Source organism: Oncorhynchus keta, chromosome 19 (genome assembly GCF_023373465.1).
Source record: "Oncorhynchus keta strain PuntledgeMale-10-30-2019 chromosome 19, Oket_V2, whole genome shotgun sequence".
In the NCBI taxonomy this organism is placed as follows: domain Eukaryota; kingdom Metazoa; phylum Chordata; class Actinopteri; order Salmoniformes; family Salmonidae; genus Oncorhynchus; species Oncorhynchus keta.
The window spans coordinates 49,613,467-49,637,875 of NC_068439.1; the positions used below are offsets into that span (position 1 = coordinate 49,613,467).

General features: G+C 43.2%; 3 protein-coding genes across 12 annotated transcripts in view; 2 read left to right on the forward strand and 1 right to left on the reverse strand.

Annotated features, from left to right (window-relative positions):
• The window catches only part of LOC118397711 (1-phosphatidylinositol 4,5-bisphosphate phosphodiesterase beta-4-like), a 167,067-nt gene extending 162,944 nt beyond the window's left edge, over positions 1-4,123 (forward strand). For all 7 annotated transcript variants that reach the window (XM_052470717.1, XM_052470711.1, XM_052470710.1 and 4 more), the window contains one exon: positions 932-4,123. In XM_052470717.1, coding sequence (XP_052326677.1) covers positions 932-1,000 — 69 coding nt within the window. In that variant the 3' untranslated portion in view covers positions 1,001-4,123. The remainder of the gene's footprint in view (positions 1-931) is intronic.
• Positions 4,124-11,222: 7,099 nt separating this feature from the next.
• LOC118398423 (lysosome-associated membrane glycoprotein 5-like) lies at positions 11,223-17,895 on the forward strand. Of its 2 annotated transcripts, XM_035793744.2 has the most exons (7): positions 11,223-11,463; positions 11,840-11,940; positions 12,816-12,994; positions 13,493-13,624; positions 13,826-13,922; positions 14,806-14,994; positions 16,489-17,895. In XM_035793744.2, the coding sequence occupies exons 2-7, from the start codon at positions 11,883-11,885 to the stop codon at positions 16,665-16,667; spliced, it is 834 nt and encodes a 277-aa protein (XP_035649637.1). In that variant the 5' UTR covers positions 11,223-11,463; positions 11,840-11,882; the 3' UTR covers positions 16,668-17,895. The 2 variants fall into 2 exon arrangements, with proteins under 2 accessions (XP_035649637.1, XP_052326680.1); XM_052470720.1 differs by lacking the exon at positions 11,223-11,463 and having other exon boundaries at positions 11,485-11,940.
• A 1,610-nt stretch (positions 17,896-19,505) lies between these two features.
• The window catches only part of LOC118398411 (serine/threonine-protein kinase PAK 5), a 120,436-nt gene continuing 115,532 nt past the window's right edge, over positions 19,506-24,409 (reverse strand). For 2 of the 3 annotated variants that reach the window (XM_035793709.2, XM_035793710.2), the window contains exons 11-12: positions 21,564-21,698; positions 19,506-21,444 (exon numbers count right to left, since the gene is read on the reverse strand). In XM_035793709.2, coding sequence (XP_035649602.1) covers positions 21,289-21,444; positions 21,564-21,698 — 291 coding nt within the window. In that variant the 3' untranslated portion in view covers positions 19,506-21,288. The remainder of the gene's footprint in view (positions 21,445-21,563; positions 21,699-24,409) is intronic. The other variant, XM_035793713.2, reaches the window with a different exon arrangement.

Sequence of the window (24,409 nt, forward strand, 5' to 3'; positions counted from 1 at the left end):
GTGTAACAACAGTTTTAGTAGGTAATACTGACAAGTAGTAACAAAACAACAAGTGTATTTTTAGCGACACAGTTGCGCCTTGGGACCCAAAAGCATAATCAGTCCTCTAACTCCCCCTTGTGCTGGTCTGGAGCAATGAAGCAGTGACACAGGGTACTGTACTAAACCACAGATTACCTCTAAGTCCCGCAGAAAAACTTTTAGTTGAGCAACCACCGTAACACCCTGCTCCAATACTAATGATGCTTCCTTCCTTTCGACCTTTCTTGAAGTGACCACAGGTCTACCTGTGTGTGTCATTGGATATTCCCAGTCCCTCCCTGTCCCCTCCCCCACTTTGCTTTGATTGGTCAACGTTTTCAACTCCAGTTTCCCTATTTCTGTTGAATCTGATGGTATCTGCTCTGTTTAGTTCAAGTGGATTCGCTGCAGGTCCTTTCTACCTACAGATGATATGTTATTCTATGAGAGAGAGAGGGGGAAAAAGAGAGAGAGGGGGAAGAAAGAGAGCGAGAGAGAGCTCGTCTTTGTTTTAACATGCAGCACTCAGGGTGTCAGCAGTCAGTCCTGTCTACATGAGTCATTGATCATTATGATGAGTCATAAGAGCATTAAAAAGCACAACGACCCAGGAGACGTTCCATTGCGGCTAATCACTGCGAGTCTTCCTGACACCTGGATATCATGTCACATTATGCTGCAACACTAGGACAGGACAGGAAGGGTTCATTTGGGACCGGGCCTAGTTTATGTAGTTGTACTGTTAGTGTAGTCTCCATCAAGAAATGACTGTACTGCTGTAGTACACTGTCGAATCCTGTACCTGCCTTTGGTAGGAGTCTGTGTGTGGATTCTTGCATTGGGAGGTGTGTGTGTGTAACAGTTTGTGTGTGTAACAGTGTGTGTGTGTGTGTGTGTTGGTTCCCTCTAGGCCAAGGACATCCAGCAGATGGTGAAGCTGGAGGAGGAGATGGACCGCAGACCAGCCACAGTGGTTTAACCACTCCCACCACCTGAGACACACACAGAAACACACACACACACACACACACACACACACACACACACTGCCCAGACCAGCCACAGTGGTCTGAACACCCCCACTAGCACCTGAGACACACACACAGACACTGCCCTATCAAACAACTCACACAGAGACCCAGACACACTCACACACCCCACTACACACACACACACCCTAGATTCTGACTTTCAAACCTGCAATATTGTCATAGTTCATAATTCTCTATCCCTGTATATCTCCCTCTGCAATGAACCACTCCCACACAGGGTCTGTCCTCCCATCTCTGACCACCCTCTCAGTTACAGAGTTATCCCACGTGCTATTCCCAAACCTTGCCCTCCTTCACTCCAACCACTCCTCCACTTAAAACCCCACTCTGAGACATCCCCAGCTCCCCTGTGCTGCGGAGCCATTGGTGCAGACCAGTGATTGACAGTATGACGAGCGACTGCTGTTGGAAGGTGGACGGGACATCCGAAACATTGAGAGACACAACCAACCTTCACCTTTCCATTTTTCCACCACTCTACCATTCCCGGATCTGCTTTTTATACACCTCCATCCATCCATCCATCTTTCTTTTTTTTAAATCTGTTTTTAATGGAAGCAATGTTTGCAGATATTATCAATAGTCACTGTACACATACATAACGATACAGACAACACACTTACACACACGTACTATCACGTCTGCTCTTTCTGTTGTCATGACGGCTCAAACCGAAGTTAACAGATCATGTTTTCTGTTCAAACTCTTTTAAGACTTTTATTTTGTATTTTTAATGGTACCGGGTATCAATAACAGCACCAGAATACGGGACGGGGAAAATACATATATATTAGTTATGAATTTTATGTCAGCACAAAATATGTGAATTATACTGTATGCTACACAAGAGTTGAAGAAATGTCCTGAGCACTTTATATGTGGTAGGCCATCATAACCGAATTGGAATATGTAGCAGTGCACTAGGTTTCTCTGTGTTTTGATAAGAATGTAAAAATGTTTAAAAAAAAGATGAAGACAAACGTTGGATGAACGGTGTTCGGAGAAAAAACCCAAACCCAACGTCCAGGTAGTCCTTAACACTGCGGCTTGTCCTTCATGCACACACTTTTTTTATTTCATCAGAATGTGTATTATATGATTCCCACCCCTCACCCCAAAGAAACCTAAAGCCTACACCTGAGATTCTTTGATTCTTTCACACCGCCAGAAGTGTATGCAAGGGGTATGACTGTATCGACCCGTGTTCCTTCACTGGCCTCTCTAGCCACTTCAGAAATAACCAGTTAATGTATTGTACTCGTCAATGGCAAACGTAATAAGTCTTCATAAACTCCCAACGTGGACCCATTTTCAACAATCTATACACTACAATGTGTTTTCATAGACCCTTTGACTCCCGATAAGTACAGCAGCCTAATGTAAGTGAAACACTTACACATAACACTTACACATAAGCTCTGCTTATTCCTCAGTAATGAAAACATTGTTTAAAAATGGTGTGCGCTCTGAGATGCACTTCTGACTGTACCTCAGCTGCAAGATAATCCCTGTACTGTTCTTGCCTGTGCCATAGCCAGGGGGATTAGGTATGGTAATAACAGGCTTATTACATGGTTTTTACATGCTTATTAATTCCCTTTAATGGCCTCTGAGCTAGCTGGCGACACATCCCTTGGCAGCTCAGAACAGTATGTTGTGCGAGCGTTTCTAGTTGATTTAATTTCTAACCAGATATTCCTGTGCCGTGTTATCGGTGATGAAGCCAAGCTGTGTAGAAAATCACTTCATTGGATATCGGAGTGAATATCAAAACAGACCATGTCAGGACAAGAAGTACCAGTTTGTTGTTGTTTCTGGTTTTGTAGAGACAGTAAAGGTGGACTTAACAGAGGTTCATAGGTCGCTGTGTCTCAGCCATGATGACACAATGGAGTTGGATGAAGTTGCGCCTAACATCTGATCTAGGGTCCGATATAGTTTCATCCCACTTATGGTGAACGTTAGATTTGGGTAAAGGGTAGCCTAACCTCTAGCAGTGACAGTATTGGACAGGCGGCCCTTTTAGTGAGAGATGCATTGTGGGAGTGTTGTTATGAAGTAATCATGGGTACTGTAGTTTGTGTGCATATACTGTGTACACAGACAGACAAATGTGTGGCCAGGCGTTCATACTGCATGGCATTACGCTCACAAAGATTGACCAAAACAGATATTACACAAAATACACAATAAGTGACAACAACCCCTACAGATTGTTGTACTTTTAAACATTCTGCTGTATAATTATTCTGTAGTTTTACTCAACTGGTGTAGAGAGAGTATTGTATATATGGGAATGTATGTAGTTAATTACTTTTGACCAAAAAGGTGTTCACCGGTGACCCTGTCAATCAAGGGCTGGGGAATAGTGCACTTCTGTTGGTTTCTGGGAAAGACAATTATCAACCCCTTGTCCTCTTTCTTTTCCTCTCGTCTTTTCTGTTTCAGTCCATTTCATTATCTCTCTCTCTCTCTCTCTCTAGCACCTCACACTACATGGAACGAACCCTCTCGCCACATATCTAGTGCAGAATTACGAGTTTAAAAAAAAAATTAAAAAGTGCTTTTATATTTTATTCCATTGCTTTCATATGTGCCACTCAATGTCTGCTAGGACGTTTAAATTATTTTACGAATGATAAATGCCAAAATAAGGGGTTATTTATATAAAGGTATATAAATATATATATATATTATATATTAAATATAGTGTGTAGTTTAAGACGATATGTTTTTTGCACTAGTTGAATGTTTCTGTTATGTGTGACCTGTAACTACATGTAAACTTTTGCTCTCTAGTTTGTTGAGAAAGCAGATTATTTTCGCTGAACAATGTCGCCTTTTGATTTCCTTTACGATTTGTATATCCTCTTTTTTTTTCTATTTTGACTGTAGCTTTGTCGACATACAGACCATCCTGTGACTGTTTTTGTATTTATATCGTAGGCCTACTGTCGAACTTATAGCAATGAAAATACTGTTGTTACCCTGTTCCTTTAATACTGTTTTATAGTATGTGTACCAATAAACTATCCAGGTGTAAAATAAAACCTGTCGTCTTGGCTCTTTGTTTATTGGCCTGTAGGGATACCTACAGGAGCTGGAGGAATGGTCTTTTGCTCAAATTCAATGTATTATGTAATTAACTTCTATTTTTGGATTTGTTAATTCCACATGGTTACAGGGTTAATTCCACATGGTATCAGGGTTAATTCCACATGGTTACAGGATTAATTCCTTTTGGTTACAGGGTTAATTCCACATGGTTACAGGGTTAATTCCTCTTGGTTACAGGGTTAATTCAGCCTGGTTACAGGGTTAATTCCACATGGTTACAGGATTAATTCCTCTTGGTTACAGGGTTAATTCCATATGGTTACAGGGTTAATTCCACCTGGTTACAGGGTTAATTCCTCTTGGTTACAGGGTTAATTCCACATGGTTACAGGGTTAATTCCTCTTGGTTACAGGGTTAATTCCATATGGTTACAGGGTTAATTCCACATGGTTACAGGGTTAATTCCACATGGTTACAGGGTTAATTCCACATGGTTACAGGGTTAATTCCACATGGTTACAGGGTTAATTCCACCTGGTTACAGGGTTAATTCCTCTTGGTTACAGGGTTAATTCCACCTGGTTACAGGGTTAATTCCTCTTGGTTACAGGGTTAATTCCACATGGTTACAGGGTTAATTCCTCTTGGTTACAGGGTTAATTCCACATGGTTACAGGGTTAATTCCTCTTGTTTACAGGGTTAATTCCATATGGTTACAGGGTTAATTCCACATGGTTACAGGATTAATTCCACATGGTTACAGGGTTAATTCCTCTTGGTTACAGGGTTAAAACAGAAACAACTCAAAAGGGTTTAAGTTTAGGTATTCATTCGGAGTGGTTAAGGTTAGGGTTATGGATTGGGGAAGGCTTAAAACAAAACCATTAAAACAGACTTGTTATTACCATCAGGTGTAATCAGCATGCACAGTATTCTTGAGTCTTGCTAGAGCCTTGTGAACTGCCATAGCGCAGTGGTCTGAGCAGCATTCTTTGCCTATGAGCATCATCAGTTAGCTCCTAGTGCTGGGAAATATATATTTTTAAATGATTCTCAGGACCTTTTCAAATGTCCAAAACAGGTACAATTGATCAAATGTTTTCCTTATTTTTGTGTGATTTGAGTTAATTGTGTTTGTTGTTCCTCTGGCTGCCACAAGTGACAGAGAACTTACTTAGTTGCACCTTTTCGCCACCAAACTCTGTACAGGCCTTGAATTCAGACTGACTTACTGTGTTTGGAACAGGTCACTCAATTCCTTAATGATGTACATTTCAGTCAACCGGTGGTTGTGGAGTGTTCAAAAGTGTACGACCTGTTCCATTTTAACAGTGTGAAACTCTCCCAAGAATATCCCTGTGAATGTAAATGTTATGTAATTGTAAAAAAAAAACATATCTTGGTTCTTGCCTTGTGAAAGGATGACAACTGAAGATGTATGTGTCATTGAAGGCTGAGAGGGGGGGGGGGTCACGCACACACGCCTCTCTCAATGAACCCTGGCAGGAGCTAGCGGTGGAAACTGTTCGCGTTCCACATTCAATAATCAGATTCAACAAGCGATAAATTAATTTACAGCCGTCCAGACCACTACATACAAACAGGCGGTGCAGCATCTGAAGCGCTTTATTCATAATTAAACTATTAGTGTTACCATTCGAAAACGTGAAAAAGTATGGTAATGATGTTAGCATTGTCCTGGCAACTCCATGGCGTTTCTTCGCTATAACACCGCTTTGAGGGGCAGTATGTTTTAGTGGTGCGCATCAGGTTGGGAGAGAGAGGTTACACCAAACCTGCTCTTCCTGACAGGGAAGGCCTTTTCTCCAACATATCCCTACATTACAACGTTATTCTATCGGTTTAGTCATGACGTTGAAACTTCCGGAGTAGTCCAACGGACAAACAAGCACCAGAATCGCCCTCAAGTCCATGTTGAAGGATAAGGTCCACTTGGCGAGGGCTCTCTTGACGCACTGGATAGGAGAATTGCCGACTCCAAAACTGGGGGGGCGCAGATCCCCCTCATCTCCTCTGTTCTGCTCCCCGACTGTCAGACCAGGTCCACTTTTATAGAAATGGTTCTCCATAGGGGCGCCAGTGTCAATTGTCAAGACGAGAGTGGCTGCACTGAGCTCAGTTACTTAATGTGAAAAAGGTTGCCTGTGGAGGCAGTGAAGATTTTGGTGAGTAACAATGCAGATCTAGAGATGGTTGACGCGTGGGGGAACTGCGCTGATGTGCGCGGCGGTGACAGGTCACTCAACGTTTTTGGTGAGAGCCTTCAAGAGACTGGGGCTTCCGACAGAATAAAGTCGGTAACTCGGCGATGGAGGTGGCAAAGTTTTTCGGCCACACAGACTGTTTTTATGCGCTCACAAGTTACAAACAAACAAAAGAAAACGAATGAGAACGACGTTGGGGGGTCAGAAAGATGGTCCTTCCCATGTCAGCTTGGATTGTAACGTAAACGAGGAGAAGTTGGTGAGAAAGTTATTGGATCCCATTAAGATACCAGACGTTCTTCAGGCGTGTCTCCAAAGCGTGTACGGGACATCACATGGCTCCCGAGGGCTTCGGGTCAGAGAGTAAATTATCTGGTCTTAAAGAGTCAATTACTGTCAATGGATTCCATTGAGGAGTTTGAGAGAGACTGACAGCATACCCACAGGGTATGTTTGTTCTCGGTTGTCCTCACCCTCAACCCCCCTCCTCGATCTAACAACCTGACCTGCCCGAAAAACGTCTGTAAGGTCACCAAACCTGGGGGTAAGTTCACCAGCTCTGACAACACCCTGAATACCACCAAAAGCTGTGCGTCACTAGCTGCGCCAACTGCCTCTCGTCTTGGTATCCTACTAACTGCCCTCACATGTAACAAAGGAAAAGAAGAATCGGATAAGGACAAACTGAAAACAGCACCTGACTTTAATATGAGGCGATTTGAAGAAAGCTATTACAGAAAATGTGCAGTTTGCCTACAACACATATGTCAGAGTCAAGGCCCGCGGGCCACATCCGGCCCGCGAGAAGGTTTTTTACGGCCCCTGGGATGATCTTGATTTATTATTAGAACCGGCCCGCAGACCGCAGCAAGCCGGCAGCCCGCAGATCTTTTACACGCACCAATACTACATTTCCCACAATGCAACGGTGACGCACCGAGCAGTAGGCTGCTTCATTTCAATATTTATTGGCACAGCAGTTGTCAGCATCACAGTAAAATTAACTTTCAGATACCCATCAAAAATGGCAAAACGGAAGGTGGACACTGAGAACCGGGGTTTCAAACAAGGTGGGAGTCGGAGTATTTGTTCACGGAGGTAGCTGGAAAACCTGTGTGTCTTCTGTGTGGAGAAAGTGTGGCGGTACTGAAAGAGTATAATCTGAGACGACATTATGAAACGAAACACGCGGACAAAAACAAGAATATGGACATGGAACAAAGGCTACAAAAGGCAGAGGAATTAAAACGAGGCCTCAAATCTCGACAGGCTCTGTTCAAAAAGCCAAATCACAAGGCCAGGCTGCTGTCAAGGCCAGTTTTATTTTGGCAGAAGAGATCGCTAAATCAGCCCGGCCATTTACGGAGGGGGATTTCATCAAAAACTGCATGATTAAAGTTTGTGACGAAGTTTGCCCAGAAAAAGGCAACTCTTTTTAAATGTGAGTCTGAGCAGAAACACCATTGCCGAGAGAGTAGACCAGTTGTCCATCAATCTAAAAGAGCAGCTTGTGAAAAAGGGAAAAGATTTCATTGCATATTCCTTGGCTGTGGATGAGAGCACCGACATTTCTGACATTGCCCAGTTGTCAATTTTCATCCGCGGAGTGGACTCCAGCCTAAGCGTGACAGAGGAGTTTTTGGCTTTACGTCCTATGCATGGCACAACTACGGGGCATGATTTGTATGAAGAGGTGTCAAGATGTGTAAATGAGATGGAGCTGCCTTGGGAAAAACTCGTGGGTTTGACAACCGACGGAGCACCTGCGATGTGTGGACACAGGAGCGGACTGGTGGCGAAGATACGGGAAAAGATGCAAGAGGAAAACGCGACAGGTGAGCTGACAGCTTATCATTGTATCATACACCAGGAAGCGTTGTGCGGTAAAGCCTTGAAAATGGAGCATGTAATGAGCATCATCACGCGCACAGTTAACTTTATCAGAGCCAAAGGTTTGAATCACCGCCAGTTCAAGGCATTTCTGACGGAGTTAGAAACGGAGCATGGTGATTTGCCTTATCACACAGAGGTGCGATGGCTAAGCCAGGGAAAGGTGCTTCAAAGATGTTTCGAGCTTCGTGAGGAGATTTGTCTGTTCTTGGACAGCAAAGGGAAAGACACAACACAACTCCGAGACGAAATGTTTCTGTGTGAAATGGCTTTTCTGTGTGACATTACGAGTCATCTGAATGCAATGAACTTGCAGCTGCAGGGTCGGGATCGTGTCATCTCTGATATGTACAGTACAGTGAAGGCATTTAAAACCAAACTGACTCTGTGGGAGACGCAGATGCGGAAAGAAAATTTGAGCCACTTTCCCAGCTGCCAGACCATGAAAGAGAAGCTCTCTACCAGTGCGTTCCCGAGCGCACAGTTGGCTGATAAAATAGGTATGCTTGCCGCTGACTTTCGACGCCGATTTGCTGACTTTGAAGCACAAAAAAGCAGGTTGGAACTGCTCGGTAACCCATTTGCTGTTGACGTGGAAAGCTCACCACCAAACCTCCAAATGGAGTTGATTGACCTCCAATGCAATGATGCACTGAGGGCAAAATATGCGGCAGTGGGTGCTGCGGAGTTCGCCCGTTTCCTCCCCGACACAATGCCCCAGCTGCGCATCCAGGCTGCTCAAACGTTGTCTATGTTTGGCAGCACATACCTGTGTGAACAACTGTTTTCTTTGATGAACTTGAACAAAACATCACACAGAAGTCGACTTACTGCTGAACACCTCCACTCAATTCTGAGGATTTCCTCAGCTCAGAGCCTTACCCCGAACATTGATGAACTTGTGGAAAAGATGGGACACCACCAAGTATCACCCTCAACCTCAAACAAGTGAACATTACTGTGCAATCACATATTTAGAGTTTTTACTCAGTTCAAGTTTAAAAGTTAAAGTTTAATATTTGTTTTCACTGCATGTTACTTCTCCTTAAACAAAGTGTTGTTTTTGATTAATAGATTTTTGCACTTTATTTTATTGTATTTCAATCCAATTATATTTTAAAAATATTTCAGTTGAGTGGATGATAGAAAATTGCTATTATTGTTTTTTTCTTTGAAGTAAATTTAGCCCACTTTTGCTAAAATAGAAAATATAGGCTACTGATGGTGCCTTGAATACCGGTTTCTTTCATTTAATGTTCATGTTATGGGGATTTTTATATAAAGGAAATTTGTCTTTTGTGTCTGTTGAAAATTAAAGATTACTGACAGAGCCATAAGAAAATATTGCTTTATTTATCTGATCATATTGGAATATATTTGTTAGGTTTTCAGTAGGTTCAATTAGGTTCACTAGACTATATGCCTCATTTAAAAAAAATTCAATGAACATTCGAACAGTCCGGCCCTCGGCTTGTAGCTAAATTTTTTATTTGGCCCTCCGTCCATTTGACTTTGACACCCCTGGCCTACAAGTATCAGTCCTGTGCTACCTGACCGTTCAAAACTATGTGGAGAAACGTTCCGCCAACTGCCAACACCAACATTGTAGATGTTACACTGCCTATTGCCAGCTCCTCAACGACTTTAACAGTATTGGGCAACAAACTGTTACGGAGATTTACTTTCTCCGCGTTTAAACAGAGCGGGAAGGAGGCGCAGGAGGTCGCGTGTGGAGGAGATCCCGCCTCAGGTTCACCGCGAGGAATTCCGCTGAGTACAAAACACCCTCAGGTGGGGAGCATAAGCGCCGTGAAGTGCGAGCTGGACTTCAATTTTAAAACGGCCCATTCTTATTAAACCGTATGTCTTGTGCGCCATGCGTAAATAGCCCAGTGTCCCATTGGAGAGCCGAAGTATTTGCAAGCTTTTATTCCCACTGCCTTTATTCCAGAACTAGGCCTACTAAAACACTGGATTAAACTAACCTACTCGTGATTTTAGATTGAGGACTATGAGATTAGTTGAATCAGGTGTGTTAGTACTGTTTTGGACTGGAACAAAAAGCTACACACACTGCCCCCTTGTATAGTGTTGGGAAGGGGGTGGGACAAACGTAAGGCATATGCACGGGGAAGCCTCAAGCACAACGAGGATTCCTGTGCTACCATAAAGATGATGTACATGTACTATGAATAGCAAACGCCATCACCCGCATAGCTATTCATAACGGTTGTGAAATATCAATAGATATGACATTTCTTTAAATCGTTTTCATGGGACTGCGTTTCTAATTATATTTTAATTATTATATTCTTAAATTGTGAAATATTAAGATGAATGAATAAATACATATTCGTTTGCATTTAGAAATGGCAAGGGTTTGTATTCTCTGGAGGAGAGAGAATGTGTGTGTGTTTCATCAACGTCAAGCTCCTTGGTAAGTTATAAAACCCTCACAAAACCTTGACTTTAGAAAACTGGGTCATTCTGAGTACTGGGTCAAGTATTACTGAGAATGCTATCACATTTACAGGGCGTTATAGGAATATTTTTTTCATTGTATGATGCAGACTTTATTGTTGCCTGTGTTTGTGAAGTGGAAAAGGGGGGGGGGTGGAGGTGACTTGAGCATAGGAGTGTCAACTGTCACAGCTGAACGGTTGACAGAGTTTTGACTCTGTCAGCTATTCTTTTCTGAGTCAGTAGCATTTACGGACAATGTCCACTATTGCCGGATTACAAGCGATAAAGTCTAACATCATCTGACACATCACACACATACTCATTCTTTTCGACTCATATGTTTAGTGACGTTTAGAATTGTTTTAATCATACACACACGGTAGTCAAGGGTATGTATGTACGCTGTATATTATGAACAATGTCTTTGGCAAAGGTGTGAGAGGAGGACACTGCGCGGGTGTCCTCAAGCCTGAGTTCACACACACTAAGCAGTGTGTGAGAGAGAGCGCGTTGCCAGACTGCAATCCACGCACGCACATACACCACAGCAGCTGCAATCTTGCTCAGAAGCAGAGAGGAGGGGGTAGCAACGATCCCCCTCACACACGCACACACACACACACACACGCCTCAGCTGCAATCACAGTGATGGAAACAGAAGCATTGCGGGACTAGCTGCGGTTGCTGCAGCGAAGCTCTTTGGAAGAAACAAACTTCGGGACAGAAACTGAACTTCTTCCCCCGGTGAATCACGTGAGTCACCCAGAGCGTTGTTACCGGCGCACTGTCTATCTGTTGGTATGTACAGGGGAAACTCTGCATTGCCGCAGGCGACGCTCACCTAAAGCTCTCTCATCGACTGAATTCAGAGCGCGGAGAGAGTCTAGAGCAGTACAAGGTGTTCAGAAAGCGGCAACTGAACAACTGTGGCATTTTAATGCGCAGCAAACCGGATGCTATCTCTCTCACGTCCACCTGGAGATTTGCTGCATTCGCGATGATATGAGCGTGACTACCTGACGCTGAGCAGCGGGATCCCTCATTGCTTTCTTTATTTCTCTCTCTCGCTCTCTCTCTCTTTTCTTTCAATCTCTCCCTCTCTCTCTTTCTTTGCGGGTTCACTACACAGGCTACCCCGCCAGTTAGCCGTTTCAGTGCCTGGATCCAGTACAATGGAGCGGCTCAGATTCAGCACCTTGGATAGCGCAGGACTTCTGCTACGTTTGTTCGGTAAGCGACGACTGTGTGTGTGTGTGTGTGTGTGTGTGTGTGTGTGTGTGTGTGTGTGTGTGTGTGTGTGTGTGTGTGTGTGTGTGTGTGTGTGTGTGTGTGCGTGCGTGCGTGCGTGTGTGAGTGCATGTGTGTGCGCGCGCGCGTGTGTTGCATACGATATTTCGGTCGTGACTGCACAAAGCAGCCTGCGTGTCTGGCTGTCTTTGTGTGTGTGCGCATGTGTGTGTTTGTGTGCGTGTGTGTGTGTGTGGGGGGGGGGACATTCCTGTTCAGTGTGTGCGTAGTAGCACATCCCCTACCTGTATTCAACGTCAGTGCAGTGAAAAGCTCATTGTGAGAAGAATACTCAAATGCAAGTCACTATTATTATAACATGTATTAGACCCACCTCTATGTCCTGCCCATTTTTCTAGCATAGACATGCGGTGAGATTTAAAATGTATACTACGTCCGTGTCATGTAGCTGGGTATTGTTCCATCTAAGTGGGCAAATGTACTCAAGCGAAGCTATAGGTCCTCATTCATGGCTCCCAACAGTTTTCTTCTGGGGAGACGAGAAGCCCTTTAGAGTCTAATCTGTGAGTCTTCGGGCTGCCTGGTTTTGCTGATCATGCATGTTGCATGGCATGCACTCCAGTCTGTAAGAGCATTGGCAGTAAAACACATTCCTGTGAACCATCTTTCATTATACTATTGCCTACATATTCTATTTGATTCTGTTCCTTCTGCAGACGTCACATGTTTGGGGATATTCACTGCAATATCGATGACGCAAAACAACAACATATAAACGGCCATGTGTTTGCCACTCTACTAACCCCTGTACTCTATACTGCTGACGTGACCCTTACACAGTACCACCCCGTTTTCAGGGATCCTGGCCCGGTTGACCGTGACGGCTGAGCAAGAGGGAGAGAATCTCTCCGGTCTGTCCACCAACCCAGACAAAGACATCTTCGTGGTCCGGGAGAACGGGACCACCTGCCTCATGGTCGAGTTCGCTGTCCGCTTCACGGTCCCCTTCGACGTCCTCGCGATCAACGGGATAGACGTAAGTAGCAACTCCAATATTTCATGGCTCTGTGTTCTTTTTTTTAAAACTTCGCATGTATGGTGTCCAAGTCAAGATTTCATATACAACTGCGTAGATAATACAGTTAGTTTAACACTACTTTTCATGGCACTTACCTTTTGGACCGTATCCTCACTATAATAGCCTAGTATACCGCTGGGAATGTGTGGGTGGACACAGCCCGTCAGACTTCGGTTGTCAATTTAGACTGACACTGACACATTTCTGTATATGAGAATTTACTCTCATTTAGACACACATGGGGCACTCATGCCACGCACGGTATTGCGCGCGGTGGACTGTGCGTAAAATGATGTGCTGATATTTTGGAAACCCGTATTGGTCGACTGTAGCAACTTCGTGCCAGTGTGAAACAAGTCCATATTATCATCAAAGAAGACTAGTCTATTGAGAAACGCATGTGACCAATCACAATCAATCACACATTGGTGTTTGTTGCCCTTCTGTTCTCTGCAGCTCATCACGGAGAATGCGTATCTGGCTCTGCCTCGCGGGGCAGACATTGAAGGGAAATGCGGGAGCCAGGACGCCGATATACACATCTCGTGGAAGGATAAGGCCTACACACTCCGCATTAACTTCGTCAAGGTTTGTCCCCTACTGTGAAACAGTCAGTAGGCAACCGCGTCTGATTACAATTACCCAAAATCATTAAGAGCGTTTATCCCGTGTGGGATTCTTGTAAAAAATATGTTTAGATAACAACGCCTACACATAACATCCGTAATGTTCTTCTTCTGCTGGTGATGACTGTGTGTGTGTGTGTGTGTGCGCGTGTGTGTGTGACAGGAAACCCGTGACAAGGGAGATGAGGTGTGGAAGATTAGCAAATTGCAGTTTGTTTATGACACCTCGGAGAAAACGCATTTCATCAACCCATACAACCGTGAGTATAGCATTTATATCCCACTCAGCGTTTTCTGTGTATGTTTTGCAAAATGGTTTCGTTTAATAATAATTTTATATTTGCACTAAACGTGTGCAATAAAGAAAGGCAATTTACATACTTAGGCCTTATTTCGGAGTTTTTTTAAATATATTTTTCTTCTACAAAACCTTCTTCTTCTTATAATTATTATTATGATGTTCCTGTTTTATAGTTTTTTTTTTTTCGTCACTTTTGATCAATTCCAGTCATTTCGATTAGACATATGATGAGCTAATGTTGAAATTCCCGTAGCCTACCCCAACAGCACAGTTTTTGGATTCAGTATTAATTCACATTTTAAAACTCATGACGGGACAGGCAGAAGTTGAACACGGAATTATTGAAAGAAAAAATGTGACTTTTTTTGCAGGATAAAAAGCCCGTCTATTCTGGACACGCTATTGGTGTGCATCTGCCGCAGTGTCCGTTTTACCTGCGTGTAGAAACTAAGTGATTCCTATAGCCCTAATACGTTTTATACTTAAACGTTGTTACATTTCGATATTTGTTCCAAATGATTTCATAAATATTCATATGAATACTCTATTATTCCAAATTTATTTCAATATTTTGTAGCCTTTATTTGACTTATTTCTATACATGTTGCGTTTTTGTGTTTCTCTGTATGAAATGCATGCATGCTTGTGTGTGCATGTGTAGATGTGCGTGTGTGTGTGCGTTCAGGATTGCCTGTTTGTGTCCGCACGTCTGTCTGTCTGGCTAGCTGTGTGTCTCACTTTGTCAGTCTTGTGGGAATTCCTGTGCTCTTCTTTGAGACCAACCTACCCATATAGTATGTTTCCTCACGTACTGCATCCTCCTATCCCATCTCTCCATCTAGCTGGGAAGCACACAGCCAGCTCCCACGGTCTGTCAGCGCTAGTGACCCCTGCTGGCCACTCTTATGTCTGCGAGGCCAAGCAGACACTCACCCTCATCTCCAGTGACCACCAAAAGGGAGTGACTGTCGCCATGAGTGACATTCAGATCCAGCCCTTCGACATCAACTCAGACTTCATGTTTAGTGAAGGTACATGATCTAGCCATGACATCATTACCAGCCATGTTCAGTGAAGGTACATGATCTAGCCATGACATCATACCGGCCATGTTCAGTGAAGGTATAGCACAACAACCTCCGGTGGTACTCCGCTCATGGCAAATGTTGCAAAATCAGCAAATGTCCCACCCATGTCAAATGTACAGCCCCATATAATAAAGGTTGTCACCTGGAGGAGAGATATGACACTAGTGAGGATGATGATGATGATGATAATGAGAGGTTACCGTGCAGTAGTATTGGAGAACTTATCTCACAACCCCTACAAACTGCGCCCCCCTTCTCTCCCTCCCTCACCCTCCTTCTCTCTCTCTCTCTCTCTCTCTGTGGGGGCTGGTTGCTGCAGTTTGAAGAGCATGGCTGCAGAGGGAGGGAGGGAGGGAGGCAGGCAGGCAGGGACGGAGGGATGGAGGGAGGGAGGGAGGGAGGAAAAGAGAGGAAAAGAGAGAAGAGAGAGATAGATAGAGGGGAACGTGAGAGAGGTCATTAGGACTTTATGGCTGTAGTTATAGCCCTGTCCTCAATGCAGACTTCACGACTGTAGTTAGATATATACTGTCAGTCACTGTGTCCTCTAAAGGCTATCACTCTTCTCTCTCTGGACTGCAGTAAACTAGACTGCGTTTTGCTACGGTGCCCTTCAACTATAGTGTTTATTAACCCTTGGTGTACAGTGGCCTTTCATCTGGTACATACTATATTCACGTTTAAAGCTACATTCTCGAAAATCTGCAAACCACCAGAGAAGGCCACCATTGAAAACATAAACATAAAATCCATCCCATGATCCAGGACATCAGAAGGCTATAGTACATGTAAACAGTACGACATATCGCTTACCTTATATGAGCTAAACTAGTTTAATGCCCTGCCTGACTGTTGCCCTTAAATATGACACTTTCTAATTTAGAGACCAGTGAGACTGTTTCTGGGACATGTTGACCTCATATTATTATGTGTTGACCTTTGATCTAATATTAATCAGCGAGGTCATGTGAAGGCTCTCTCACATAGAGGAGAATCTTCTCACTGTGGGCATGGGAAAAACTAAAGGGACCTGACTGACCAGTGAACTCATTTTGCATTTCATTATTGGTTATAGTTAGGTTAGTGTAACAGTTAGGGTTTAGGTTAGGATTAGGTTTGCAGGCCATTCATGTAGCTTTAGCCGCAAACCCATGTGTAGATAGAACTGTGTGTGTGTGTGTGTGTGTATGTATGTGTGTGGGTAACACACTCACACATGTGCACACATATGGACAGATAGACAGACAGACGCATACACACACACACACACACACACACACACACACACACACACACACACACACACACACACACACACACACACACACACACACACACACACACACACACACACACACACACACACACACACACACACACACACACACACACACACACACACACTAATGTGTTCTGTGTGTGTGTTTCACCCTGCAGCCTATAAGTGCATCACGGACCAGCGGGAACAGCTGGAGGAGACTCTTCCTCTGATCCTGGGTTTCATCCTGGGCCTCATCATCGTCATCACACTGTCCGTCTACCACTTCCACCTCAAACTGACCGCTGTCACCCAGCCACAGCTGCCCCGCGACCGGTCCATGTACAAGAACATGTAAGGAACTGGACATTGAAACAAACACTATATGACAACTCTCCATGGTCAAGGATAGTACAGTAGAACAACATTCCAAGACTCCCCATGTTCAAGAGCATCTAAGGAATCAAACATTACATCATCATCAACACAATGACTCTCCATGTACAAGGTAATAGGACATTGAAACAAGCACAACATGATGTCCAAGACATGTAAGGAATCAGACACTACAAATCACTACGACTCTCCATGTTCAAGGATATAGGACATTAAAAACAAGACGACATGACTACTCTCCATTCAAGGATATAAAAAAATGGTACTAGACTACAATTATAACCACAACGCTCCTGCCTCTCCAAAGTCAAACCAATGTGACTTCCCTTGCTCTGAACTCCCCATATATTGGAGAGAGTAGGCCATAACTTTATGGAGGCCTAACTTGCGATATGGCTAACTTGAGATACGTGTGCGTAATTTGGAGCGTTCTCGTTAAAATCCTGCATTGAAGTCCTTTGGAGACTTGCGCAACATTCGATTTACGCACGCGTTTTTTTCCCCTTCAGTTAGCGTTCCACCCCTGTGTGTTCTGCTGTCCAGAAATCTCCGTTTTTTTTGGTCGAGAGGCCTGCGCTTTTGTCATCATCCCCCCCATCACGTGTCTCTGTCTTTTCTGTCAACGAGCTACAAAAGAAACCTTGCAGGTTAGCAGGTCCAGAGTTAATGTTCAGCTGAAGATTTTACTTTCCGGAATCCAGTTTTAACTTTTTGTTTTAGAATGCAACCATAGTGGTGAAAGTGGACGGTGTTGTGGTGTGTATGTACACTGTGCAGGTGTTTCAATGAACTTCAGAAATCATGAAAAATAAATCATTGCAGTAAATGCTTTACTTTGGTAATGACGGATCATTTTCCAGATCTGACTCGATGGAATTATGTCGATTATGTCAAAAAAATATGAAACGTAAATTTAAAAAAGAAGGACAACATGGTCTGTAAAAACGTGCCCCCCCCCAAAAAAAAATATATTTAATACATTTATCTCATATCAGAATGTCAGAATAAGTTTATCATTGTGTTTATCATTGTGAAAGAAATGTGCAAAGATATTTAAGATTTAAAAATAATAAATGTACACTATTTTCAGAAAGACTATGCATAGAAAACTATGCTGATGCTACTTTCATGTTCACTGAAATAAATTTTACAGGAGATATCCTAAACCGGTGTAAGCCTGTTTTTCATGCTTTCTTTGTGTATGCTCGCTATCAAACTTGTCTACTACATTAAGACAGCTTTCATTCGCTCAGATTGTTGGATTAGGCATCGTAAAATACATTTCAGTAGCCGGTTTTTTATATACTACAGTTGCCAAATATTTCCGAACATGAGAACTTAACATAAAACATTGTCGCACTGAATGGACTTAAACACTGAAATTAGATGGGAGAGGGGTAAAACATTCATCACACTCATCAACGTCTTAACCAGGAGTCCTCCATGGGAGTGGCTGAGAGCTGCGTCTGAACCTGGGTGATCGATGCTCCTGTCCGGCATGGCATGGCCAAGGCGTCGAGGCGGAGATGGAGTATTGATCTCGCCGTTTGACACTGGGCCGTCAGAGGAAACGCGATATGAGCAAGTCCCAATTGAAAATAAATGGAGCATGCGTGACATCCACAACTCTTTGTTTGAACACCAAAGACATCATTAATCATATCGCCTTTAACATATTTTTTTTGTCTTCTTCTAATGCCTCTTAAGGTGAAAGAAATCCAAAAAGTAGCTGAATGTAATCAAATTACTTCACAGAGTTTGGGTAATCCAAAAATGTCATTACCCGTCTTCCATAAATTGCATTGCCTGTCTTCCTTTTAAGGTTTCTTCTTGTGAAAGAGGATTTTTATTCTCCTGGGTCAAACCATAGAGAATGATAGAGGCCTTTGGTGGCCAAAAGGCTGTTTTAGCATGGGCAGCACCATTGAGTGCTTCCACCATGCTTCCGCCATTTTAAAGTAGTCAAAGTAGTCAACTGGGTGGGGATTCCTATGAGTTGTAGCCTCAATGGCGCTGCCCATGCTGTCACAGATGCTATAATGACACAGACATAAAGATGAGTCCTCTATCTATCTCTATGGGTCAAACCAAATCAATATCCTATTATAGTTCCTTCCACACAAGAAGAGGGGAGAAAACAATGGCCTCCTATATTTTCTAGTCATGTGATGCGTATCTATCTATTAGTCCTCTAGTCGTTTCAGCTAAAGAGGCAAGGCTATTTTGGAGATACACCAGTGTCCATTGAAGTGCCCCGCTAAACATTATTACTTATGTTTAGCGGCATATTCAATTAAAACCCATGGTTTGGTATTTGGTATCAGGGATGGGCAAAAACATAATTATTGGTCATCTGTAGCGTTATGTGGACAAGGTGGGATATAGCTTAAACAACAAGCAACTAGCGGCAATGGGAGATATCAGCACCATGGACAGCAGTGAACTGGGAACCTCGCGATCTGACGTTCAGAACCACAGGACAGTGGTCAGCGGTGGTCTCAAGTGCAGCTGCAACGCCACTGGCCACTGGAAAAATTCAATTTATTGGATAAGACCAAAACAGGAAGCAATAAGCCTGCAGTCAGACTCCTACACCAACATCGATATTTCAGTTCAAACATACTTTTAGAATTGTGAATTATCGGGATTAAATGTGCACTTATTTGAAATTAATTGAACTATTCTTGATTCTTTTACCTGTACATCAACATGCAAGAATGTGTATTTTGTATTCATTTTCTCTGTAAATATCTGATGGTGGGTTTAAAGGCCCTCGGATTGACCCTGGGTTTGTACAGATGAGATTGTGGAAAAACACATGCTACACTTGTCAATGTTTTAATGGGCTTTTTTAATTGAAACCAGCTTCACTGATAACAAACATGCAATATCACTGTACAAGCAACACCACGGATAGTAGTACTCATTCAAGTCCCGAAACCAGCTCTCACACACACGCACACACGCACGCACACACACGTTCATATTTACATCTCACAGTGAATGATGTGTTAAAAACAAAATGGGGTTACACTTTCCAATTAGAACTGAGAATCAGATCGCGGCACAGTTGTTTGTGTGTGTGTGTGTGCGAGAGAGGGAGAGGGAGAGAGAGAGAGAGAGAGAGAGAGAGAGAGAGAGAGAGAGAGAGAGAGAGAGAGAGAGAGAGAGAGAGAGAGAGAGAGAGAGAGAGAGAGAGAGAGAGAGAGAGAGATAAGGAACAGATGGCAGCCAGGATGTGTGAGAGTAGAAAAACAGACCTTTTACCACTGTGTGTATCAAACTGAGAAGCTCAGATATTGCTATAGGAGTCTTGGATGAGTGTCCATTGAATTTATAGGAGTGTCATGATGGTTAAAGAATAAATGTCTCTTTTACAAATAAACTGATATCTTCTCTTATCTTTCCACTCAAACAGTGCTACGTGGGATTTGTAAAAAATGACATTTTTTATAAAGATGGTGATGATGTATATGCTTGGGGTATTGCTTGTATGATATAACCAGCATCACTGTTTGTCTGGCTGTTGATATTTATAAACGTAAAACAAAAAGAAAGGCCACACTACCAAAAAATAAACCTTTCAATTCAAAAAAATAAATAAATACTTTAAAACAGCATACAAAATTCTGGCCTTTACCCTTTTTCCACACTCAATGGAGGTTCTGTCCACAAATGTGGGATAATAAATATATTCATATTCATTTTCGTAACAGTTAGGGGTTAAATTCTTAATGAAAAAATGGATTATTATTATAAACAGTAGGAAAGATCTTCGCAGAAACTCTGATTTCTATGTAATTTACTGCCCATATCACAATGGTCACGACACAATAAAATACTGCAAATTATCAAAACTGTACAGAAAAACTTACATATTTCTCTAAAATACATTTTCACTGTTAGTGTGAGAAAAGAGAAGTGAAGAGAGCGATGTTTTTATTCCACCAATAGGCGAACAGCCTGTCTTCTAGCCAGACTAAGACACACCCACACCGCCCCCACTCAGACATCACCAAATACTCGTCAACACCAAATGCTGCTTCCTGATTGCTCTGAGATCTAATGCTCATGTCTGGGGGCGGTGGGCGTGTCTCATAGGTACCACAACACGGCTGCCAGCCAGGCAGTGTCAGCTGATCACTGCACACCGTCTACACTCTAGTCGATGGCTACTACAGTACAACTCTACAGGACTCACAGACAGCCTAGTAAGAGAGGAAACTGCACTGGGACGACCCACCCTACTGGTCTAGCAGCCTAGTGAAGCCAAAGAGTACGAACCAAGAGGCTCGCATTTGTTAGCATTTGGCGCCCGTATAAGCAATAAGCCTGCCACAGAAGACTGAAGAAGAGACTCCTACAGTACAGTCCCCTATGCTCCAGTGTTGAACTTTATATAGTATTTTTCAAAATAGAAGATATCATGTTTCTCTTTAATCTTTTCTTTGTAAATAATTCCTCTAGCTAAACTACTGCTCGGTTACAGGTGTGAGTGTTTGTTTTAGTGGCGTAGTCTCTCAGGTCATGTGGGTGTTTGTTTGGCAGGGTTTGTGGCGCCGCCCTGGTGGCGGGAGGTCAGGTCAGCGGTGGCGGTAGTGCCTCATTAGGGGGACGATGCAAGATGGGGGGCCCGAGAGCTTGAGGAAGGGGTGCTGGAGCAGCTCCTGGGCTGTGGCTCGCTGAGACGGCTCTCTAACTAACATCAGGTCGAGGAAGGCCCTCATAACCGATGATACCTGAAGGAGAGAAAAATAACACATGACTATTTATTTGATTTGGGGGAATAACTGACATCAAATAAAATGTCTGTAAATGTGCCAATTAAAATGATAATTAAAAAATGAACCCTGCTCACCTTGTGTGACTCCTTTAGCCGTGGGGGCAGGTTGTCTCGTATCCTCCTCATGGCCTGTAGAGGGGGTTCGTTAAAGTACGGGGGTTCCCCATCGATCATCTCTATCACCATGATGCCCAACGACCAGATATCCACCTAGTAGGCAGTGTGAACGGTGTTATTGTCTTTATTCACAGCTCACGTTCTACAACATTATGCAAACGGGTGGGTCCTGAATGGTGATTGGTCTATTCCACAATATACTATGACGTTAAAATGCCCATTTACTCTATGCCATATGTCGGCGCAATCCACTGTCTCATCAGCCAAGCAAGGCCCGTTTTAAACATGATCTCCACTATAAACAGCATCTAGACATTATCTTACATTTCCTTTAGACGAACATGTTGTTTTCAACAGAGGAGATTTGTATAAACCTTGCTGTCTCGCTCTCCGACATTTGCAACATTGTTTCGATATTAAAAATGAGTTCTCCAGCTGTCCCATAGTAACGAACGTGTCGGGGTTGGGACGAGGCAGACAGGCAGGCAGCATTTCTCAGCCAGTCGAAATCATGAATCAGCTGGCATCATTTTTATGGATATTTTCAAAGAAATGTCAATTGAATAAAAGATCAAACGAAACGAAGTGCAGCTAGTTTGCAGTCTTTACAGCTTCAGTTGGAAGTGATTGTCTAGGCTGTGCTGTTGGCTAGCTCCTCTGAACAACATCACCCTGACGAGAGAGCACAGTTTCTATGCAAATAAATGTCATTTGGAAAACAGCTACTGTGAATGCGACTGTTGTTATTCTTTTTGACCTTTGCTGTGACTGTAAGTTAGCCATAGTTGGCTAGCTAGCAAGCAAGGGATAAGAACGTCAGCCAGTATGGCAATGGAACATTTAGAATGAACGACTGTGTACAGAACAAAAAGACTGAACGACTGGGTCGCGCTTTAAGCAACCGAACCCATAGAACAAATGACCAGCCGGCTTGGGTATGAACCCCAGATTTGTGTCGGGACAATATCTTGTGGAAGGATGAAATAGTATGAATAAATTCAGCAAAATATTTTTTTAAAATGAAAATATGTCAACCATTATTTGAATATGTTGGTAACCCTTTGCATAAAATTGATAATGCCCTCGAAGCCGGCGTTTAGAGGATACAGTGCATTAGGAAAGTATTCATTTTTTACATTAAAGCCTTATTCTAAAATGTATTACATACACATTTTCCCTCATCGATCGACACACAATAAATACTCCAATGTCAAAGCAAAAAACAGTTTTTTATACATTTTAAAAAAATAAAAAATATCACATTTACATAAGTAAATGACCCTCTGCTATGAGACTCGAAATTGAGCTCAGGTACATCCTGCTTCCATTGATCATCCTTTCTGCAACTTGATTGGAGTCCACCTGTAGTAAATCCATTGATTGGACACGATTTGGAAAGGCACACACCTGTCTATATAATTAATGTCCCACAGTTGACAGAGCAAAAACCAAGCCATGAGGTTGAAGGAATTGTCCTGGCCAAAAACCCAAAGTGACAAAGGTGTCCAAGAACCCGATGGTCACTCTGACAGAGCTCTAGAGTTCCTCTATTGAGATGGGAGAACCTTCCAGAAGGACAACCTTCTCTGCAGCACTCCACCAATCAGGCCTTTACCGTAGAGTGGCCAGATGGAAGCCACTCCTCAGTGAAATTCACATGACAGCCCGCTTAGAGTTTGCCAAAAGGCACCTAAAGGACTCTCCGACCATAAGAAACAAGATTCTCTGGTCTGATGAAACCAAGACCGGACTCTTTGGCCTGAATGCCAAGCGTCACATCTGGAGGAAAGTATGGCAGAGGAAGTGTGGGTGTGTTTTTCAGCAGCAGGGACTGGGAGACTACTCAGGACCTCAGACTGGGGCGAAGGTTCATGTTCAAACAGGACAACGACCCTAAGCACACATCCAAGACAACACAGAAGTGGCTTCTGGAGTCTCTGAATGTTTTATTTTGGTTTTGAAATTTTACCTTTCTTTATTTAACTAGGCAAGTCAGATAAGAACAAATTCTTATTTTCAATGACGACCTAGGAACAGTGGGTGAACTGCCTGTTCAGGGGCAGAACGACAGATTTGTACCTTGTCAGCTCGGGGATTTGAACTTGCAACCGTCCGGTTACTAGCCTAACGCTCTAACCACTAGGCTACCCTGCCGCCTCTTGTCCTTTGAGTGGCCCAGCCAGAGCCTAGATTGAAACCCGATGGAACATCTCTGGTGGAGAGACCTGAGCTTGAGAGGATCTGCAGAGAAGAATGGGAGAAACTCCTCATATACAAGTGTGCCAAGCTTGTAGCGTCATACCCAAGAAGACTCAAGGCTGTAATTGCTGCCAAAGGTGCTTCAACAAAGTACTGATTAAATGGTCTGAATACTTATGTAAATGGTAACTGCTTCGCCCAAAACAGCAAGGCTTTCCAGAGGGTGGTGCGGTCTACCTGCCCTCCAGGACACCTACAGCACCCAATGTCACAGGAAGGCCAGAAATATCAAGGACAACAACCACCCGAGCCACTGCCTGTTAATCAGGCTACCACCCAGAAGGTGAGGTCAGTACCGGTGCATCAAAGCTGGGACCGAGAGGCTGAAAAACAGCTTCTATCTCAAGGCCATCAGACTGTTAAACAGCCATCACTGACACGGAGAGGCTGCTGCTTACATCCAGACTTGAAATCATTGGCCACTTTAATAAATGGATCACTAGTAACTTTAATAATGCCACTTTAATAATGTTTACATATCTTGCATTACTCATCTCATATGTATATACTGTGTTTTATACCATCTATTGTATCTTGCCTATGCC